The following is a 21,190-nucleotide window of genomic DNA, read 5'->3' as shown; positions in this document are numbered from 1 at the left end:
ATGACTTATTTCTTATTACAAGAAAGTTATGGATCTGTGTGCATGTAAGTACTACCAAATAGCATAATTTGGGACCTCCTATAAATAGTGACTATCAGAAAAGCTTAGCTTGTGAGTGGTACTTGATCAACAGTCTTTGGGTAAAAGATTTTCTCAGCCAAAAAAAAAAAAAAAAAGTAGGAAAAGATTCATCAGTGTCCCTCCTACTTATCTAAAAGGAAGGCATTCTGTAGTAGTTTTAATGTGATAAAGATACCCGAGCACTCAAACTAATGAGAGACAAAGTTAGAGGACTCACACTTCCTGATTTTTAAAGTTGCTCAAAGCTCCAGTAATCATGACAGTCTGGATTGACATAAGGATAGACATATAGACCAATGGAATAGAACTGAGTCCAGAAATAAAACCTTACATTTATGGTCAAGTGATTTTTGACAAGGGTGCCAAAACAACTCAGTAATGGAGAAAATAATCCTTTTAATAAACTTCTGAGACAACTGAATATTCATGTGCCAAGAGAATTTCGACCCCCTTCTTCATATGTATACAAAAATACACTCAAAATGGGTCAAAGACTTAAATGTAAGAGCAAAAACTATAAAATTCTTAGAAGAGAATATAGGTATAATTCTTCATGACCTTGGATAAGGCAATGATTTCTTACATATGAAGCCAAAAGCACAAGTGACAAAAGAAAAAAATAGATAAACTGGACTTCATACAAATTAAAAACATTTGTGCTTCAAAGGACATGATCAAGAAAGTAAAACCAGGACCCATAGAATGGAAGTAAATGACATATCTGATAAAAGACATATCTAGAATATATAAAGAATGCTTACAACTCAATAAAAGGACAGATCACTCAGTTAAAAAATGGGCAAAGGATTTGAATAGACATTCCTTCCCCCCCAATATATATATATATATCAATGACCAAAAAAACACATGAAAAATGCTCAAATCATTAGAGAAGTGCAACTCAAAACCACAATGACATATCACTTCATACACACCACAATGGCTATAATCAAACAGATAGTAACATCAAGCTGGCAAAGATATGAGGAAACTGGAACCCTCAAACCCTGCTGGTGAGAATGGAAAAAAGTTTGCTGTTTTTCAAAACATTACAATTAAGGTTACCATGTGACCCAGCAATTCCATTCCTAGCTATACATCCCCCCAAATTGAAAACACCTGTCCACACAAAAACACCTGTACATGAGTGTTCATAGCAGTATTATTCATAATAGCCCAAAAGCATTAACCCAAATTGCCATAAACTGAAGAATGGATAAATAAGATATGGTATATCTGTACAATGGAATATTATTTGGCAAATAAAAGAAATGAAGTACTGATAAATGCTACAAAATGGATGAACGTGGAAAACATGCTAAGTGAAAGAAGCCAGACAGAAGAATACACATTATATGACTCTGTTATTATGAAAGTTCAGAATAGGCAAATTTATAGCAACCGAAAATAGATTAGTTGCCAGGGGATGGGAGTGGGGTGAATTGGGATGTATAGGGTTTCTTGTATTTGGAGTGATGAAAATGTTCTTGATTTAGATAATAGTGGTGGTTGCACAAGTTTGTCAACATACTAAAACCACTTATTTGTATACTTTATAATGGAAAATTTTATGGTATATGAATTATATCTCTATAATATTAAAGACAAGCAGCATAGGAGACCTTAAAGTTTACCTAAAGATAAAACAAAAACTTGAAAATACTTTTCTGTGATTTGAATTCAGTTTTATAAATACTATCTTTTTCTTCTTCAACAACAATCATCATTATGATAAAAATAGCAGGTATTTATTAAGTATTCATTAGACAGGCATTGAAGCAAGCATTTTATTCTTGGTATTCTCTCTCAAATCATCTCAATGACCTTGTACATAGGAGTTATTATCCCATTTTATAGAAAGGAAATTGTAGCTCAAAGAGGCTGAGTAATTTGCCCAAGGTCTTATAAAGATAATTACCGTGTTTCCCCCAAAATAAGACCTAGCTGGACAATCAGCTCTAAAGCGTCTTTTGGAGCAAAAATTAATATAAGACCCAATATTATAGTAATATAGTATATTTATTATATTATACCGTGTCTTATATGATAGTAAAATAAGACTGGGTCTTATTTTCGGGATAACACGGTAAGTCTGACTCTAGAGGTTCTATTATACCATTTTGTCTTCCTTAAAATAGTGACTTATTGGTTTCCAACATTGTTATATTTCAGTGTATTATGTTGTTGTTCTTTCTATCTCCATTAACAAATTAGACATCATTCAGAGCCCAGTACTAAATAATGATCTTTTTTCCTTAGTTTGTACAGTTGAGGGCAGACAGGAAAAAGAAATCCCATATGACAAGTTTTTATTTGTATCAAATTACAGAGTACCATAAGTAAATATAAGATTATGATTTGAACATTGTAATATAACATAATTTGGCAAATTATTTAATTATCCAAAGTTCATTATATATTTGAGTATGCACTGAAGAGATTATTTGGCATAACTTGGCAAGATAAATATTTCTGTACCTTGTTTGACTGTTTATCATGTATATATTCGTACATATATGTATGAATGTGTATAGGTAAACACACATATATACATACATACACACATTTCTAAATTTAAATATACTTGTATAAAAAGCTAAAGATTGATGTGCTAGGATTAATTCCTTTAAAAAAACCATTATATTAAATTGCACCTGCATTAAAAGCAGAAATGTAAAAAAAAAAAATCCTGATCAATTTGCTAATTACACATGAATTTACAAAGTAATTGAAAATGAAATAAACGTTTCTATTGAAATGTTTTATTCCTGCTTAATTGACATTTAAGTGGCACTATCTATGGAACTATGGAAATCATTTTTTAGTTTGTTGAGAGAATAAAGATTCTACTGAGCATTAGTATACCCTCTAAATTAAGAATGAACATTATTATAGTAGGAAAAGATGGCAGATAATTTTCTCCTTTATTAATATGGGAATTCTCAGGAAGCAATTAGTGCAGTGTCTGAACTCCTGGCCTTGGATTTCCTGCTTTTCCATCAGTGGAAGTCTGGCTTCTCAGGAAAGGTGCAGCCGGTCCGCTTAATTATGACGCTTGCTGCGTAGTGGCCAGCACGAATGCATTCAGTTAGGGGCTTGTCAGAGACCAGCTGAGACAGAAAACCTGAAACACGGACAAAAGGGAAGAACATGAGTATTGTGTAATAGCATCAGAACCATTGTAATGGGTCAGGCCAAAAAATGGTCTATAGTCTATACACCTATCCCTTTCTTCAGTCCGATTAGCGTTAAACCTCAAGGGTGAAAGAGGTCTTCCCCCAAATGTAATGAGCTTCCCCTAATATTTCTCTTACAGAGCTCAAGTTGGGATATGGCAACTCACTATCAAGTCAATCCAGTCTTTGTAAGCCTAAACAAGCACGATTTCCTTTAGCTTTGAGATGAAAAGATGATGAATAAGAAATACTGGCCAAATAATATTTTCTTGAGTCGTTACAGCTGGGACGTTATTAGACATCCCTCTCCCCGTCTCTCTGGATTCCTTCTGTATTATTGTGATTGCTAGCATATTGTTTTGGTCAAAATTCTATCATCTGGATGTCTGTCCAAGGACAAAGTTGAGAGTTGAAAAGTTATGAGGCCCTTATACCTCCCCTTAACTCCCAGAAGAAACAATGAAATCATTTCTGTAGTTAAGTACCGTGGACCAGCTTGACGTTAAAATAAATATAATAAGGTAGAAAACAGTACTGAGGACTTCTGCTTCTGAACAAGATGAAATAGAAGGAATCAGGTTTGTCTTTCTCCAGAAACAACTAAAACAAAGACAAAAGTATATAAACAAAGTTTGCAAATATCGTACATTAGCCACAAAAGATCCATGAAAGAAGGGAAACAAGTGAGGTAGACGGCAGCTTACTACCTAGAGTTACCAGGCTGCAACGCAAAGAGGAACAAGCCAGGCAGAGCCTGACGGTCTCACTGAGCGGAGAAGATGGAAATGGGAGTCTATTTGGGACAAATTTAAACATCTAGGCAGACTGGTCAGGGAAAAAGGAAAGAAGACATAAATTACCAATATTGGAAACAAGAGAGGCCATATCACTTTGAATATCACACCAAAAGGATAATAATAAAATATTACTACCAACTTTATACTAACAGATTTGACGGTTAGTCAAATTAGATGAGTTGGACACATTTCTGGAAAGACACAAACTATCAACGCTCACTCAGTCCGAAAGAGATAACCTGTATAGCCTTGTGTCTATTAAATACTGGGGTGACAAAAAATGTATACATGTTTTGTTATTGGTATATATTGAGTATTAAAATTTTAATAAAGCTTTTTTCCTTTCTTAAAATGTGTACACATTTTTTGGCACCCTCTGTATTGATTTTGTTGTTAAGAAGTTTCCCATAAAGAAAATTCCAGGTCCAGATGGTGTCACTGGTGAATTCTACCAAACATTTAAGGAAAAAAATAATATCAATGCTATGCAAACACGTTAGAGAACTGAAAAGGAGGGCAAACTTCCCAACTCATTCTTTAAAGCCAGCATTACTCTGATAACAAAAATCAGAAAAGACGCAAATATTCTGAAAAATATTTCAGCAAATCAAACCCAACAGTATATTTAAAAAGAAAATAAATCCTGATCAGGTAGGGTTTATCCTAAGAATCCAAGTTCGGTTTAACATTCAAAAATCAATGTAATTTACCATTTTAATGAAGAACACCATAAGATCATCTTAATAGATGCCCCCCAAAAAGCATTAGACAAAATCTAACATCTACTCCTAATAAAAACGTTTATAGCAAACTAGGAATAGCACAAAACTTCCTCAACCTGATAAAGGGCACTTAAGTAAAACTTCCAGTTACTATCACTCTTAATGGTCAATGATGGAATATTTTCCCTTTAGGATTAAGAACAAGGCAAGAATGTTTGCTCTTCAACACAGTACTCGAGACTCAGCGCAACACGGCAAACAAAATAAATAAAAGGCATCAAGATGGAAAAAGAAGTAAAACTGTCTTTATTTGCAAATGGCAAGATTGTCTATGTCTATGGTTCTTAACAATGGGCAGTGTTGCCCTTTAGAGGACATTTGGTGATGTCTGGAGACATTTTTGGTTGTTGCAGCTGGGGCAGGGGATGCTGCTAAATATCCTATAATGTCAATAATGCCAAGATTAGCGAAAACCTGTTCTACGTAGAAAATCTTATGGATCTAGAAAAAAGTTACTAGAACAAAGTGCGTTTGGTAAAGTTGTAGGATACAAGGTCATTACACAAAAACCCAATAGAATTTCCATACTAGTGATGTGTGTGTGTGTGTGTGTGTGTGTGTGTGTGTGTGTATTAGCTAGCATATGCATATACTAGCAATGAACAATTAGAAATTGATATTAAAAAATACTATTTACCATACCATCAAATATGTGAAATACCTAGGGAAAAATCTGACAAAAGGTATGTAAGATTTGGACACTGAACCTGACAAAACAATGCTGAGAGAAATAAAAGAAACCTAAAGAAATAGAGAGATATAAAGTGTTCACAGATCAGAAGGTTCAGTGTTGTTATCAGCTCTGCAGAAATTTTTCTATTAATTCAAAAATACCAATCAAAATTCCAGCAGGTTTTTCTTATAGAAACTAAGTTGATTCTAAAATTTATGCAGAAATGTAAAGGACTTAGATTAATCGAAACACAACTTTGAAACAGAAGACTACTTGATTTAAAAACTTGTTATAGACCTAAAATAATCCAGACACTATGGTTATCAGCACAAAGATAGACAAATAGATCAGTGCAATGGAACAAGGAGGCCAGAGATAAATCTACTTCTGTATGGTCAATTGATTTTTGACAAAGGTATCAAAGCCATTCAATGGAGAAAGGATAATCTTTTAAGCAAATGGTTTTAGAACAGCTGGATGGCCATGTGTGAAGGAAAAAAAACTTCAACCCTTACATCATCTACAAAAATTAACTTGAAATGGATCATAGATCTAAATGTAAGAGCTACAGTTATAAAACTCCGAAAAAAAAATAGGAAAAAAATCTTTGTGCTTTTGAATTTGCCAAAGATCTCATAAGACATAAAAAATACAAACTCTTACAAAAGAGAAAAAATAATTTGGACTTTGCCAAATTAAACACTTTTACACCTCAAAAACAAGAAATAACCCAATAAAAAATGGGAAAAATTGTTAAACAAACACTTTAGCAAAGAAGATAAATAGATGCCAAATAAGCACATGAAAAGATGTTCAACACCATATTCATTAGAGAAATGCAAATTAAAACCATAATTAGATTCCACTACCTACCCACTAGAATGGCTAAAATTAAAGACTGTCCATACCAAGTGTTGGCAAGCATGTGGATCCACTAGAATGCTCATATACTGGTTATTGGAATACAAAATGATAAGAACACTTTGGAAAACCATTTGTCAGTGTCTTAAAGAGTTAAAGATACACCTACCGTATGACCCAGTTATTCTATTTCTAAATATTTTACCCAAGGTAAATGAAAGCATATATCCACACAAAGAATCGTAAATGCAAGTTCACATCACCTTTTTTGTAATAACCCCAAACTGGAAACAATCCAGACAGGGATTGGAAGGGACAGGAAGGCAGGATTACAGAAGAACGTGGGAGTAATGACCACGTCCACAGCGATGGCTTCATGGTGTATATATGTCAACATTTGTAAAACTGCACACTTTAAATATGTGCTGTTTTTTGCATGTCAGTTATACTGCAATAAAACTATAAAAAAAGAAAAAAGTGTTGTAGTTACATTCTACCAAATAAGATATATCTTGTTAGGTAGAATCTGGGGCTACTTCCTCTCTAGGGGAAAGCAGAGCTGCTGCAGCAGTACTTGAATACTCAGAAGAACGGATGATAATGAGAAGCTGTCCTGTAGCCAGACTTCTAGGCCTTCCCCACTAGGTCCTGGGCAGCCTGGGGTGGGGGAGGGTGAAGGTTAATTGAGAAGCTGTGGTATAATGACCTGTAGAGAACATTATAATAGATTTATGTTCTTTTTCTTCTACCATTCTGACCACACAGCCTTTCCCTGGTCAGATCTAGGGAATGCTCTGTATTTGATAAAATAAATAAGTATTCCCAAACAAAGAATAAAATTAATTTGGTAAATGGAGTGATGTATTTTGAAGACATTTGCCTAGAATGTGAAATCACTCCCTCAAGAGGTTTAGTAAGAGTATTTTATCATTGTGTTTTCAGGTAACAGTCAAAGGTCAATATTAACTTTCAGCCAAACTGTGAGACTAAAATGCTTAGCCCACACAGTGAATGGAGCAGATGCCAAATTCTGAGTCAGATCAGCTTACAATGGAAACACGTCTATTAGAGAAGCCTTATAAGCAACATCTGTTTTCCTCATTTCTCCTGGTATGATCTTTGTGAGAAAAAGAAAAGTTCACATTTATGAAATATTTCTGTGAAGCTAAGTACCAGCATTCTCTTTCTTAGAGAAGAGCTAGCTGGTAACTGAAGTGAAGTACTCTGAAGAGACATTTGCTGTGACAAGTGGAAAACCTGGATGCAGAAAAAAGCTAAGACCTTTGCCCTAGGTGAGTATCAGTTTTTCAATAATCTATTTTTAAAAACCAACTTAGACAAACTACAGATGTCATATAATCAGTTTTAAGTGGCATCTTCATAAAGTAGCTGATGTGAATCTTAAAAGTTGTGTAAAATGATTTAAATAAACAAAAGGAGTTTATATTTAAAGAATCATAGGGAAACTTTTATAATAGAAATAAACATCCCCAAGACAATTTTTTATTGTGTAAATGTGCAAATCTAAAATCAACCATTTAAACCATTTTAAGTGTGCAATTCATGGCAATAAGTGTATTTTACAATGCTGTGTAAAGACCACCTTTATCAATTTCCAGAACTTTTTAATCACTCCAACAGAAACTCTATACTCATTAAATAATGACTCTCCATTCCCCTCTACTCCTGGCCTTTGGTAACAGCTATTCTACTTGCTGTCTCTATGAATTTGCCTATTCTAGGTACATCATGTGAGTAGGATCATACAATATTTGTCCTTTTGTGTCTGCCTTATTCCACTTAGTGTAATGTTTCCCAATATAATTTTTAAGCTTACATTTTAAAATTATTAGCTGGTCTAAAGTTTAAAAACCTTGCTTTGGAAATAACTTCAAATTCAGAAAAAAGTTTCAAGAATACAAATAATGCAAAAAAAATATCCATATATATATTTTACCCGGATGCACTTACTATTAACATTTTGCTCCTTTCGTGCACATATACTCTACTCTCTATACAATTTTGGTTCTCCTTGACCTATTGAGAGCAAGTTGCATTTATCATGTCTCTTTACCTTTACTTACATCAGGGCGTCTTTCCTGCCAATAAGACTATTCTCTTACATATCCAGTCATCAACTTCAGTAACACTGTTATAATACTGTTATCTATCTACTGTCCATATTCCAGTTTTGTCAATAATGTCCTTTACAGCATTTCTTCCTTCCAGGATAGAATCCAGTTTAGGATTTGTCATATTTTTCGTCTTCTTTCGTCTTGAATATCTCCTCAGTCTTTCTTTGACTTCTGTGACAGGGACATGTTTGAAGAATACAGTCATCTCCTGCTCCCTTTCTTTGATATTTCCTCATGGTGAAATTCAGATTATGCATTCCATTATCAGTAAGGAGATAGAGATTCCAGAATACTGGAAAAATTACATTGTGTCCTTCTCAGGATATCACATTTAGAGGCATGTTACGTCCAGCTCGCGTTCATTGGTGGTATTAAGTTTGATCACCTGATCAAGGTGTCATCCCATTTCCCTATGATAGGCATAGTTATTATTTTTTCCCTTGCACATAACAAGCAGTCTGCTGACAGACACTTTAAGACCATGCAAACACTCTGTTCTTCATCCCAAGTCCCCACCCACTTCCCTAGACTTCATATCCATTCATGATTCCTAACTGAAGCTGCTTCTGCTGTGGGGATTTTCCAACCCCAGCACTCCTTGTGCATTTACCAGTCAGCTCTTGGCATTCTACTCTGTGCACGAGCTTACCCGTCTCCCATTTATTATTTTAAATCTATTTATTATCCATAAGGAGGCACAGATTCTTTTTCTAAATCAAAGGGTTACAATTCATTCCAGTCCTTAATTTGGTGCTCAAAAGGTCCCAGTTTTTCCCAGTTTTTGCCACCCCTTTAGGCTGGCTCCGGTGTCCTTGGACCTGCCCCCGCCTCGTTTCTGAGCCCTTCTTGACTCTCTGGCACAAAGTTCCAGCTTATCTTATACCCACTCTACCCCAGCCCTGGAACCTGCCATTTCTCCAAGGAACTTGTTTAGGGTGGGATGATATTAGAGACCAAGATGTTGGTGGTAGTTTATTCTTTGCTTCTGAGCCCTGTCAGTCAATAGAGCCGGGAAGTAAGAATGCATAATACTCACAGGCACACAGACACACTTACATACAGAAATGTGGACATGTGTACATATGTATACACAGACCTATTTTAGAAACTGAATTGATATCAATATTTCTAACTCCAATCCATCCCTCCAGGACTTTTCTTACCTTTCCGCATTCCATCATTACTATGTTCCTTCTACAGTGAGAATCATAGCTCCCAACAACATTGACACATTTATTTATTTGCTCAGTTTTGTAATATATCTAAAACAGCTTCAAAATTGCTTCACTCCTAACTCTACAAAAAACCAAATCTCCTGGGCCAGCCTGGTGACTCAGGCGGTTAGAGCTCCATGCTCCTACCTCCGAAGGCTGCCGGTTCAATTCCCACATGGGCCAGTGGGCTCTCAACTACAAGGTTGCCAGTTCAATTCCTCGAGTCCCACAAGGGATGGTGGGCGGTGCCCCCTGCAACTAGCACCGGCAACTGGACCTGGAGCTGAGCTGCGCCCTCCATAACTAAGATTGAAAGGACAACAACTTGACTTGGAAAAAAGTCCTGGAAGTACACAGTGTTCCCCAATGAAAGTCCCGGTCTCCTTCCCCGATAAAATCTTTAAAAAAACAACAACAAAAAACCACAAATCTCCTAAGAAAGAGTTCATATTTGGTTTGCTGTTCTTCCACGTACTCAAATACAGTGTTTAGTACAGTGTTTCCCTGAAAATAAGACCTAGCCGGACCATCAGTTCTAATGTGTCTTTTGGAGCAAAAATTAATGTAAGACCTGGTATATTATATTATATTATATTATATTACATTACATTACATTACAATACATTATATATTATAGACCCAGTCTTATATTATAGTAAAATAAGACCAGGTCTTATATTAATTTTTGCTCCAAAAGACACATTTGAGCTGATGGTCTGGCTAGGTCTTATTATTGGGAAAATATGGTATGTTATTTAGTTTGCTTTTTCACCCCACTTCAGGGTGGCTCATTTTACTTAAGATTGAAAAATAATGTTGGATTCATGAGTTCTGGTCTTTCATTTTTAGTCCCCCCCTTCTATTCTTGTTAATTAATTGTTTTTAAATGTAAAATATTAACATGTTTCCAAAAGTAAAAATTAAAACTGGTATACTCAGAGAAGTGTCACTTCCTTTTATCCTCTACCCCTCCCCCATCCCTCACAGGTACCCAGTTTCACTATTTCCTGGTTAGTTTTCCCGTGCTTCTTTTTGTAAAGGTAAGCAGATATATATGAATTTTCTTATTTCCTCTTCTTTTTTAACAGAAGGAGGTAGCGCGCGCGCGCACACACACACACACACACAGTTTCGCGCATTGCCTTTTTCACTTAAAAATGTCTTCTGGAAATCACTGCGGATCAGTTCACAGAGATCTTCCTCATTCTTTTTCACAGCTGCATACTGTCTTTTTTTTAAAGATTTTATTGGGGAAGGGGAACAGTGTGTATTTCCAGGGCTTTTTCCAAGTCAAGCTGTTGTCCTTTCAGTCTTAGTTGTGGAGGGTGCAGCTCAGCTCCAGGTCCAGTTACAGTTGTTATTTGCAGGGGGCACTGCCCACCATCCCTTGCGGGAGTCGAGGAGTTGGACCAGCAACCTTGTGGTTGAGAGCCCACTGGCCCATGTGGGAATCGAACTGGCAGCCTTTGGCGTTAGGAGCAAGGAGCTTCAACTGCCTGAGCCACCTGGCCGGCCCCTGCATATTATCTTATTGTATAGACACGCCATAGTTTATTTACTCTATCTCCTATGTGTGGATGTTCATAGTTTCCAGTGCTTTGCAATTACAAATAATGCTGCAATAAATAACCTTTTGCATAAGTATTTTTGTGTTGTTGAGATGTGTATCTTCAGGATATGTTTCCAGCAGGAGCATTTCTGGTTGAAAGGTAAATACATAAATAGTTTCGTTAGGTATTTCCAAATTCCAGTTAATAGGAGTTGAACCATTTTGTATTTCCACTAGTATTGTTTAAGAGTACCTGTTTCCTAGACCCTCACCAACAGAGTGTACTGTCAAGCTTTTGTATTTTTGCCAATCTGATGGGTTAGAAATGATAATCTCAGTGTAATTTTAATTTGCATTTCTCTTATTATAAGGCTGAATATCTTTTCATATGTTGAAAGAACAAATCTCTTCCTGTGAATTGTTTATTCTTATCTTTTGCTTATTTTTTATAGGAATTTTGATATCCCCTCCTCCCCACTTTCAAAAGTTCTTTACTATTTGGGATATTATTTCAAAGAAGTATTTTTTAGGTAAGAAGGAAATACCAACAATAACAATATGCTATTACTATATACAAATAAGGTGTCAGCAAGCAAACAAAGTGCTTATTCATATTTCATGCACTGAGTGTGGTGCATTATAAAGAGTGGTTGGCAAACACTATAGCAAGTTATTTATGGCTTGCAGATACATATATTACAAGTTTGTTCTCTTTTAGTAAAGACTTTGGGCCTACCAATAATTCAAGAAGTAAAATCTTAACTGACTTGGCATGTGTGCTCAATATGAAAAAGTCCCTTAGGAGCCCTTTTTGCGGGTGCCATTAGCTTATGGTCTTGTCAGTATATCATCTTGAAAATGAAAGGCCTTTCAACACAGCCACGAGAACAGAACAGAAGGGCTAACACTGGAGAACAAGAAATACCAACACAGGTTTCCACATTAAGAGCTCATGTGCTGAGGCAGTTGTTGCCTTTCTACTTGGGTTCCTTCTTCCGGTAACCTCTAACTCCTCTCTGATCCTTTTATAGGTAGGCTTGTCCCAGGGCCTCACAGACGTTTTCCAACTTTAGGCCATGTCACGGACCTTCGATCTCTCGCTGTTGAGGCATTGGGTGGGGGAAGGCTTCTCACCGACACTGAATTGGTTCCTAGGGCTTGTGTTGGCTGGCTCTGAATCTTGGAACCATTAAAGATCCAGAGCTCTCAGAATAAGAGCTCTCCATTAGCAACTGGTACTGCTTATTGTCTTCTTGTTAACTTTATCTGTATTTTTCTTTTCCTGGTGTTAACGAGAGTGATTGATTTTAGCATAACTAAATCCAGTGTCTGAGATGAGTCCTGAACCATATTTAAACTGTGCAGAGAGGAGGTGCTAAGCTAGTTTCCTCAAAGCACATAGAGGTAGGATGGCTGGTGTGGGCAAAGGCAATGTGATTTCCTAACTTAAGTTGTCCATTCCATATATTAGGTTGGTACAAAAATAATTGCGGTTTATGCAATTTTTTTAACCTTTTAAATCGCAATTACTTTTGCACCAACCTAATAGTACTGTAGAAGAGATATAACAGTTAGGGTTTCCTTAGTGTGTCATTTACAGAGACTTGAGAAATATTGTCAGTAGACACGGAAAGCTTAATGGAGACACTTAAGAGCTAGGGATATTTTAAAAGGATATGAACTGTCTAAAAGTAAATTTTTTCTTTTTCATATATATAGTTCCTCATGAATGGTTTTCATGGTGGCTGGAACTAACCAACCAGTAGACTCCATTACTGTTCATTGAACATTCACAGCAAAAAGGATGACAGCTTTTCTGGTTGTCATCAAATAAGAAAGCTGTGCCACACTGACTCTATAAACTTGAAAGAATAAAGTTTTATTTACTTCTTTGTCTTTTTTTTCCGTTCAGAAGTTCTTCTATTTTTGAAATCAAGTTTGTAAATGTCCTTTCAACAAAGGAGATATGAATCATATAAATAAACTCAAGTCTTATCTACCTGCATTGGTCATTCTCTTTCTTAAAATAGGTTCCAAATTACTTTCTATGGCAGAAAAAGGTTTCTTTTTTCTCAACTTTATTTGCTTATTAAAAAAAAATTTATTATTAGTTTCAGGTGTACAAAGCAACATAATAATTAGACATTTACATCCCTCATAAAATGATAACCCCCCCCCAAGTCTACAACCCCTATGACACCACAGGTAGCTGCTACGGTACCATTGACTTTATTCCTTATGCTGGACTTTACATCGCATGACTATATGTGTGTGTGTGTGTGTGTGTGTGTGTGTGTGTGTGTGTATACACACATATATATACATATACATACATACATATATATATGTTTAAATTATAGTTGATATTCGATATTATTTTATATTAATTTCAGGTAGAGCTCCATGGAAGAATGAAGTTTTAATAATTCACTCTTTACAAATGTTAGCATCTTGTTACTCTCAAACTGTTTCCCCAGTGATTCTGCCATAAGTTTTTATTTAGTGACTAAGTCTTTAGTTCTTACATAGTCCCCAAAGAACTTTAATATATAGCACACCACAATATGTATATGTAGCATAAAATATTTTAAAGCATTTTTTGGAATATATAGACACATATATAAATAATTTGCTTTAAGAAATCTCATTTTATGCTGAATTTAAATTATTACACATTTAGGTAGTATAGAAGTTTGTTTACTTGGCAATATATACAAATGCATATGGGTTGAAAATGGATTTTCAGCCATATAATTTAAAGGTCAGAGAAAACTAACACTGTGAAACAGAGTTACACGTCACATAGGAGAATTGAAGCAATAGCAGTTTTCATGGCCACCACGCACATTATACCTACAGTGACCTCTCAGGTCTTCACTAAAAGGCCATTTAGTTTATGTTTAGGAAAGCAAGGAAAAGGTTTCTTTTTTCCCCTGATTGTGAAAGAAATACCCAATAACTGTATAAAAAGTGTAAAAAATAAAACAGTAGAATTAACAAGTAAAGAACACACACACATAGTCGCATTACAAAGAATTAATATAGCACAGACATCCCAACAAGAGCAATATGATTACAAAAAAATTAAGAATGTAAGGAAATAAAAAAAAGTTATTATTTTCAGTTAAGAGGATTGTATATAGAAAACTCCAAAGACTTTATGAATTGTTGGACTTAAGAGAGTTTGGCAAGATTGCTGGATACAAGAGAAATATACGGAATTATTCATATATGTATTTATCTATCTACACATAGAACAGCAACATAAAAAAATTTGGAAAAGATACAAAAGCAACACAAAGTATGCCAGTTTCTGATGAAGAGAATTATAAAACCTTATTGAAAAACATTCTAAAGGACCTAAATAGAGAGATATACCAGGTTCTTCGATAAGACGATTAAGGAAATTCAATAAAAGTCTCAACAAGGAACCTGACAAGTTGATTCTAAAATCTGTATGAAAAAGCAAAGTCAAAAAAGAATAGTCAAAACACTCCTACTGAAGAAAAACAAAGTAGGAAAGATTTGCCTTACCAGATTCAACACATTATAAAACAACAATAATAAGTAGAGTGAGGTATTGGCATAGATAAAAATGAAAAGTGCAAAGGAAAAGAATAGTACCAAAACATATATATGCAAATGTGGAAAACTGAGCTACAATAGAGATAGCATTGTAAATCCATAGGGAAAGGACAGTTTATTAGAAAATAGTGTTTAGGGAACTAGTTTTGAGTTGGAAAAGTAAAATTATTTTTCCATATTAAAAATAAATTTTCATATTAAAAACAAAATTTCAGCTGTATCAAGGAATTAAATGTGAATGGCAAAACTGTAAGACTTTTAGAAGAAAATAAGAACTATACTAATGTTGTAGAGGTAAGGAGGATTTCTTAAATAAGACAGAAAAAACAAACTGTAAAATAGATTGAAAAATTCAACAATGCCAAAATGAAAACTTCTGTTCCTCAAAATATACCTTTTTAAGAGAAGGGAAAAACAAATCAAGTTTGTTTTCTGGATATTAAGAGTAGAAAGAGTAGTGAAGATCTTTATGTCCTAGAGAAATCTTCCAAGAAATGTGACCAATTTCATTGTAATTATGCTGATACTTATGAAGAATAAGTCTCTAGAACATACTTCATAAACTAAGAAAAAAAAACAATAGAAAAATAGGCAAACATCTTGAACAGGCATTTCAAAAGGAAAACATAAGATGCTCAACCACATTTGTAATGAGGAAAAATGCAAATTAAAACTAAAAAGAGATTCTACTATAAATCCAAAGAATTGACTAAACTTTAAAAGTCTGTCAATGCCACTTGATGATGAGGATGCCTTGTAATCTTTATACAGGGTGACAGGAGTTTTAAATTGGTACAGTGAATTAGGTAAACGATTTGGCATAACCTAATAAAGTTGACTAAGCATTGTCCACAGCTAGGTGTACATTCGAGAAAAACTCCTGCACCATTAGGACACACGCATAAGGTTGTTTGTAGCCACATCGGTAATAACAGTGAAGAGCTAGAAACAACTCCAGGATCCATCAACACAAGTTGGATTCATTCCAGCGTATTACAACCATGAAACTGAATGAATTATTGCTATATATGTGAACACGGCTGAGTTCTCATATTGTTTACGAACACATAAATATGTGGTAAATTTAAAAGAAAAGTAAGAAAACAGTAATCAGGAAATAGTGACTTCTGCTGCAGGAGGACCTAATTGGGGTGGGGTATACAGGCTTCAAAGGTATTATAAATGTTATATTTCTCAACCTGGGTTGTAAGTAGAGGACTGCACATTTTTTTTCTTTTTTTAAAAAATTTATTGGGGTGACAATTGTTAGTGAAATTACATAGATTTCAGGTGTACAATTCTGTAATACATCATCTATAAATCCCATTGTGTGTTCACCACCCAGAGTCAGTTCTCCTTCCATCACCATATATTTGATCCTCCTTACCCTCATCTCCCTCCCCCCACTCCCCTTACCCTTTGGTAACCACTAAACTATTGTCTGTGTCAACGAGTTTTTGCTTCTCATTTGTTTGTCTTGTTCTTTTGTTGTTTTTGGTTTATATACCATATATCAGTGAAATCATAGGGTTCTCTGCTTTTTCTGTCTGACTTATTTCACTTAGCATCATACTCTCAAGATCCTTCCATGTTGTCACAAATGTTCCTATATTATCTTTTCTTACCGTCGAATAGTACTCCATTGTGTATATATACCACAACTTCTTATCCATTCATCTATCAAAGGACATTTTGGTTGTTTCCATGTCTTGGCCACCGTAAACAAAGCTGCAATGAACATTGGAGCACACATGTCTTTATGGATAAATGTTTTCAGATTTTTTGGGTAGATACCCAGGAGAGGGATTGCTGGATCATGTGGTAATTCTATTCATAATTTTTTGAGGAACCTCCACACTGCCTTCCATAGCGGCTGCACCAGTCTGCATTCCCACCAACAGTGTATGAGGGTTCCTTTTTCTCCACAGCCTCTCCAACACTTGTTACTATTTGTCTTGTTGATGATAGCCATTCTGACTGGGGTGAGGTGATATCTCATTGTGGTTTTTATTTGCATTTCTCTGATGATTAGTGATGTTGAGCATTTTTTCATATGTCTATTTGCCATTTGTATATCCTCTTTGGAGAAATGTCTCTTCAGGTCCTCTGTCCATTTTTCAATTGGGTTGTTTGTTTTTTGTTGAGTTTCATGAGTTCCTTGTATATTTTGGATATTAGCCCCTTATCGGAGGCACTGTTTGCAAAAATCTTCTCCCATTCAGTCGGTTGCCTCTTTATTTTGTCGATGGTTTCTTTTGCTGTGCAGAAGCTTTTAAGTTTCATACAGTCCCATTCGTTTATTTTAGCTTTTACTTCCATTGCCTTTGGAGTCAAATTCATAAAATGCTCTTTGAACCCAAGGTCCATAAGTTTAGTACCTATGTTTTCTTCTATGCAGTTTATTGTGTCAGGTCTTATGCTTAAGTCTTTGATCCATTTTGAATTAATTTTGGTACATGGTGACAGACAGTAGGAGGACTGCTCATTTTTATTATTATTATATTATTATATATTATTCTATGTTTATAAAATGTCACTTCAAATTATTAAAAAATTAGAAAATAACTACACTTAACATTTCTCTGTATATTCTTCCAGGTTTTCATATACATATGAAAATATATGCATAGCACATGTATACATATATGTATATGTGTGTCTCTGTGTAATAAAGTGTATATATAATATACATATATACTTGTATATCTCAGTATCATACTACAGGTGTTGTAGCCTGCTTTTTTCACTTAATATATTATCTAAACATCGTAATACCATTTTTTACTTAAGAGATTAGCAAAGATGAAAATATTTCATGGGGCTGACCCGGTGGCTAAGGCGGTTAGAGCTCCGTGCTCCTAACTCCAAAGGCTGCCAGTTCTATTCCTACGTGGGCCAGTGGGCTCTCAACCACAAGGTTGCCAGTTCAATTCCTCGAGTCCTGCAAGGGATGGCGGGCTCCACCCCTGCAACTAAGATTGAACACGGCACCTTGAGCTGAGCTGCCTCCCGGATGGCTCAGTTGGTTGGAGAGCGGGCTTTGCGTGCCAGTTCAATTCCTCGAGTCCTGCAAGGGATGGTGGGCAGCGTCCCCTGCAACTAAGATTGAACACAGCACCTTGAGCTGAGCTGAGCTGCCGCTGAGCTCCCAGATGGCTCAGTTGGTTGGAGCACGTCCTCTCAACCACAAGGTTACCGGTTTGACTCTCACAAGGATGGTGGGCTGCGCCCCCTGCAACTAGCAACGGCAACTGGACCTGGAGCTGAGCTGCGCCCTCCACAACTGGGATTGAAAGGACAACAACTTGACTTGGGAAGAAAAAAGTCCTGGAAGTACTCACTGTTCCCCATAAAGTTCTGTTCCCCTTCCCCAATAAAATCTTTAAAATATATATATATATGTATTTCATATACTGTATTATCAAAGAGACGTGAACATTCTTGTATACTGTAGTGTAAATTAGAACTCCATTTGAAGGGCACTTTGATAGTATCTATCAAAATTATAAGTGCACACAGCCTTCAGCCCAACAATTCCACCTGTAAGAACTGGAAGTGGCCTCTAAATCACATATATGCATATATGTGCACAAAAGCATATGCCCAAGGACATTCATTGCAGCACTGTTTGTAATAAAAAAGACCAATTTAATATTAATACTATGCTATTATCTAATATATAGTCCATATTAAAATATCCCCGATTATCCCAGTAATGGCCGTTATAGATTTTTTTTTCTGCTCCAGAATTTATTCCAGGTTCCATTTAGTTGTCATGTTCTCTTTGTCTCCTTTAATCTAGAAAAGTCCCCCTGCCTCGTCTGCATTTCAAAACTTTGGCAATTTTAAAGAGTCTTACAAGTTATTTTGCATAATGTCCCTCAATTTCGCTTTGTCTGATGTTTCCTCATGATTAGATTCAGGTTTAACAATTTTGGTGGGAGTACCACAGAAGTGATGCTGTGTCCTTAGGGTATCCAACCAGGGGATGCACAGTGTTGGGTTGTCTCATCCTTGGTGATGCTAAATTTGATCTCTTGGTTAAGGTAATGTCTACCACATTTCTCCTTGTAAAAGTTATATAATTTATGGTAGAAAAAAAAGAGTCCAACAATTTGAAGAAGGGACCCAAGTAAATCCATGTAATGGAATGATATAAAGCAGTTAACCAGAATGAGGTAGATTTAACGTGATGCTATAAAAGATACGAGTAAACGAAAAATCAAGGGTACAGTACTGTTAGCACAGTATACTCTCATTTTATGAAAAACTGGGATATATATATATATATATATATATATATATATATGTATATGTATACACACACACACACACACACACACACACATAAACTACAAAGGAAGGATATTTCTGGATGATTCAATAGAAACTAGTAACCAAAGCTCCTCAGGGAGGGGAATTAGAGGATTGAGGTAGTAGAAATGTTTACTTTTCATTTTCTATACACACACACACACACACACACACACATACACTTCTAATATATATACACATCCTTTTTGTACTGTTGTATTTTCTACTGCTTACAGATATTATTTCTGCAATGAAAAGTCTATGAAGGAGCATTTTTCTACATCTTTAAATATTCTTAGACACCATGCTTTTTAAATGTGGATGCAGCATAATTTACATAATCCTATTATTGGATATTTAGGTTGTTTCTAATTTTTTTACTACTATAACACTATGACAAATATCTTTATAACATTCTTCATTGTGCATATTTTAAATTTCCTTAGGGTAAATTTTCTTAAAGGTAATTAATCATTTTTAAGGCTTTATGTCCATATTGCCAAACTTCTTTGCAAACAGATCTTACTCTGTTTGATAATCTAAAAAATGAAAGGTAAAATCTTGTTCTAAGTTACAGGTATTTGTTTATTAGGGAGGTTGAAAACTTTTTTTGTTCCTATGCCTACTGGCCATTTGTATTTCGTCTTTTTATAAACTAATGACAACTTTTAACTCTTTTTCCATTGGGATATTTCTCTTCTTTAAATGATTCACTTCAGACTCTGTTGGTATTCTCCTCGGCTTTGGCTCAGATCCTAGAGGACTGGGTCAATGATCTAATGAATCATTTGCATGCGGATTGTTCTAATACTGTGATTTCCCTACTGTTTCTATCCCTCGCCCCAACCCAGCTCATTCATTTAAGTTATCAATGTTCTTTATACTTGAGTAATATCAAACTACATGCTGTATAGTAGTGACAAGTTAATTACATAGTTATTAAGAGATAATGTGGGATAGTAACATGAGTTATCCTGTAATCACCTTTGTTCTCAGAGGCATTACCACGTAATTAAAGCAAACCTGATATATTTTGCAATACCTACCAGTTCTGAATTCTATATTCCTCCTGTAAAAAATCTGCTCTGTCATTTCTGGGTCAATTTGATTTTCCAATCCTTTGTTTATTTTCCATCTTTCTGAGGTATTGACTCTTTAGCGATCATTTATGTGCTCTCTTAGACTAGCCTACTCTACCTTTTATACCAATAGTTATCAGATACACACTGCCACGTGGCACACAAGAAAGTCAACTTAAAGACGATTTTTTTAAAGGCTGTATTTCTTATTACCTGTAGCTGCTTTAGGAAAAAGAATAAAATATCAGTTAAAACTCTTGACTAACCTGAATCCTCAATTTACCAGACTCATGCCACTACCACTCTTATACTTGATATTTATTGTAAGAAGCAAATGAAAATAAAGTAAAAACCTAGATGCTATCAAAGTACTCTGATTTATTCAATCAACAGCTATTGACTGCCTCCCATCAGTAGGTACTGTGCTAGACATCAAAGGATTCTAGAGATAAAACATAGTGTTTGTCTTTAAGGATTTTTAGGGTTCTGGGAGAGAGAAAGGCACAGAAGTACTTGAAAAATAATCCTGGCAGAAGTGTGGAGCATGAATTTACCAAGAAAGAGATTATTGGCAGAAAGATCAGAGGAGTCGAGTGCCATATTCTAGGACTGTCTCAAAGAATGGTCCCTGGACCGGCAGCTTTGGCACCACCCACGCCCTCCCCCTGACGTAACACAACAGAAACTCTGAGGAAGGGCCCACAACTTGTCTTTTAACAAGTCCTCTGGGTGATTTGGATGCATCCTCATTGGAGAACCACTGTCCTAGGTGACAGACAATAAGTTTAGGAAGGAGAATAAACAGATTTAGTGATCTGATGTGGGTGCTGATCAATGCTAAAAAACTGAGAATTGTGGCTCAAAGCTTAGGAAGCTACATGGAAAATGAAACCTGGGGTGTGTCCCAGCATGAGTTCCCACCAAGTGCTCTTCACCAGAGATGA

At 35.5% G+C, this 21,190-nt stretch overlaps 1 protein-coding gene across 6 annotated transcripts in view; it reads right to left on the bottom strand.

The window, feature by feature from the left end:
* Positions 1-458: 458 nt before the first annotated feature.
* ADK (adenosine kinase) overlaps positions 459-21,190 on the bottom strand; it is a 458,470-nt gene continuing 437,738 nt past the window's right edge. For 2 of the 6 annotated variants that reach the window (XM_081073615.1, XM_081073616.1), the window contains exon 11: positions 459-3,205. In XM_081073615.1, coding sequence (XP_080929741.1) covers positions 3,081-3,205 — 125 coding nt within the window. In that variant the 3' untranslated portion in view covers positions 459-3,080. The remainder of the gene's footprint in view (positions 3,206-21,190) is intronic. The other 4 variants (XM_081073618.1, XM_081073619.1, XM_081073617.1 and 1 more) reach the window with 3 other exon arrangements.

The sequence above is a fragment of the Rhinolophus hipposideros genome (genome assembly GCF_964194185.1).
Source record: "Rhinolophus hipposideros genome assembly, chromosome: 15".
Taxonomy (NCBI): Eukaryota; Metazoa; Chordata; class Mammalia; order Chiroptera; family Rhinolophidae; genus Rhinolophus; species Rhinolophus hipposideros.
This window is presented reverse-complemented; position numbering and strand designations above follow the sequence as displayed.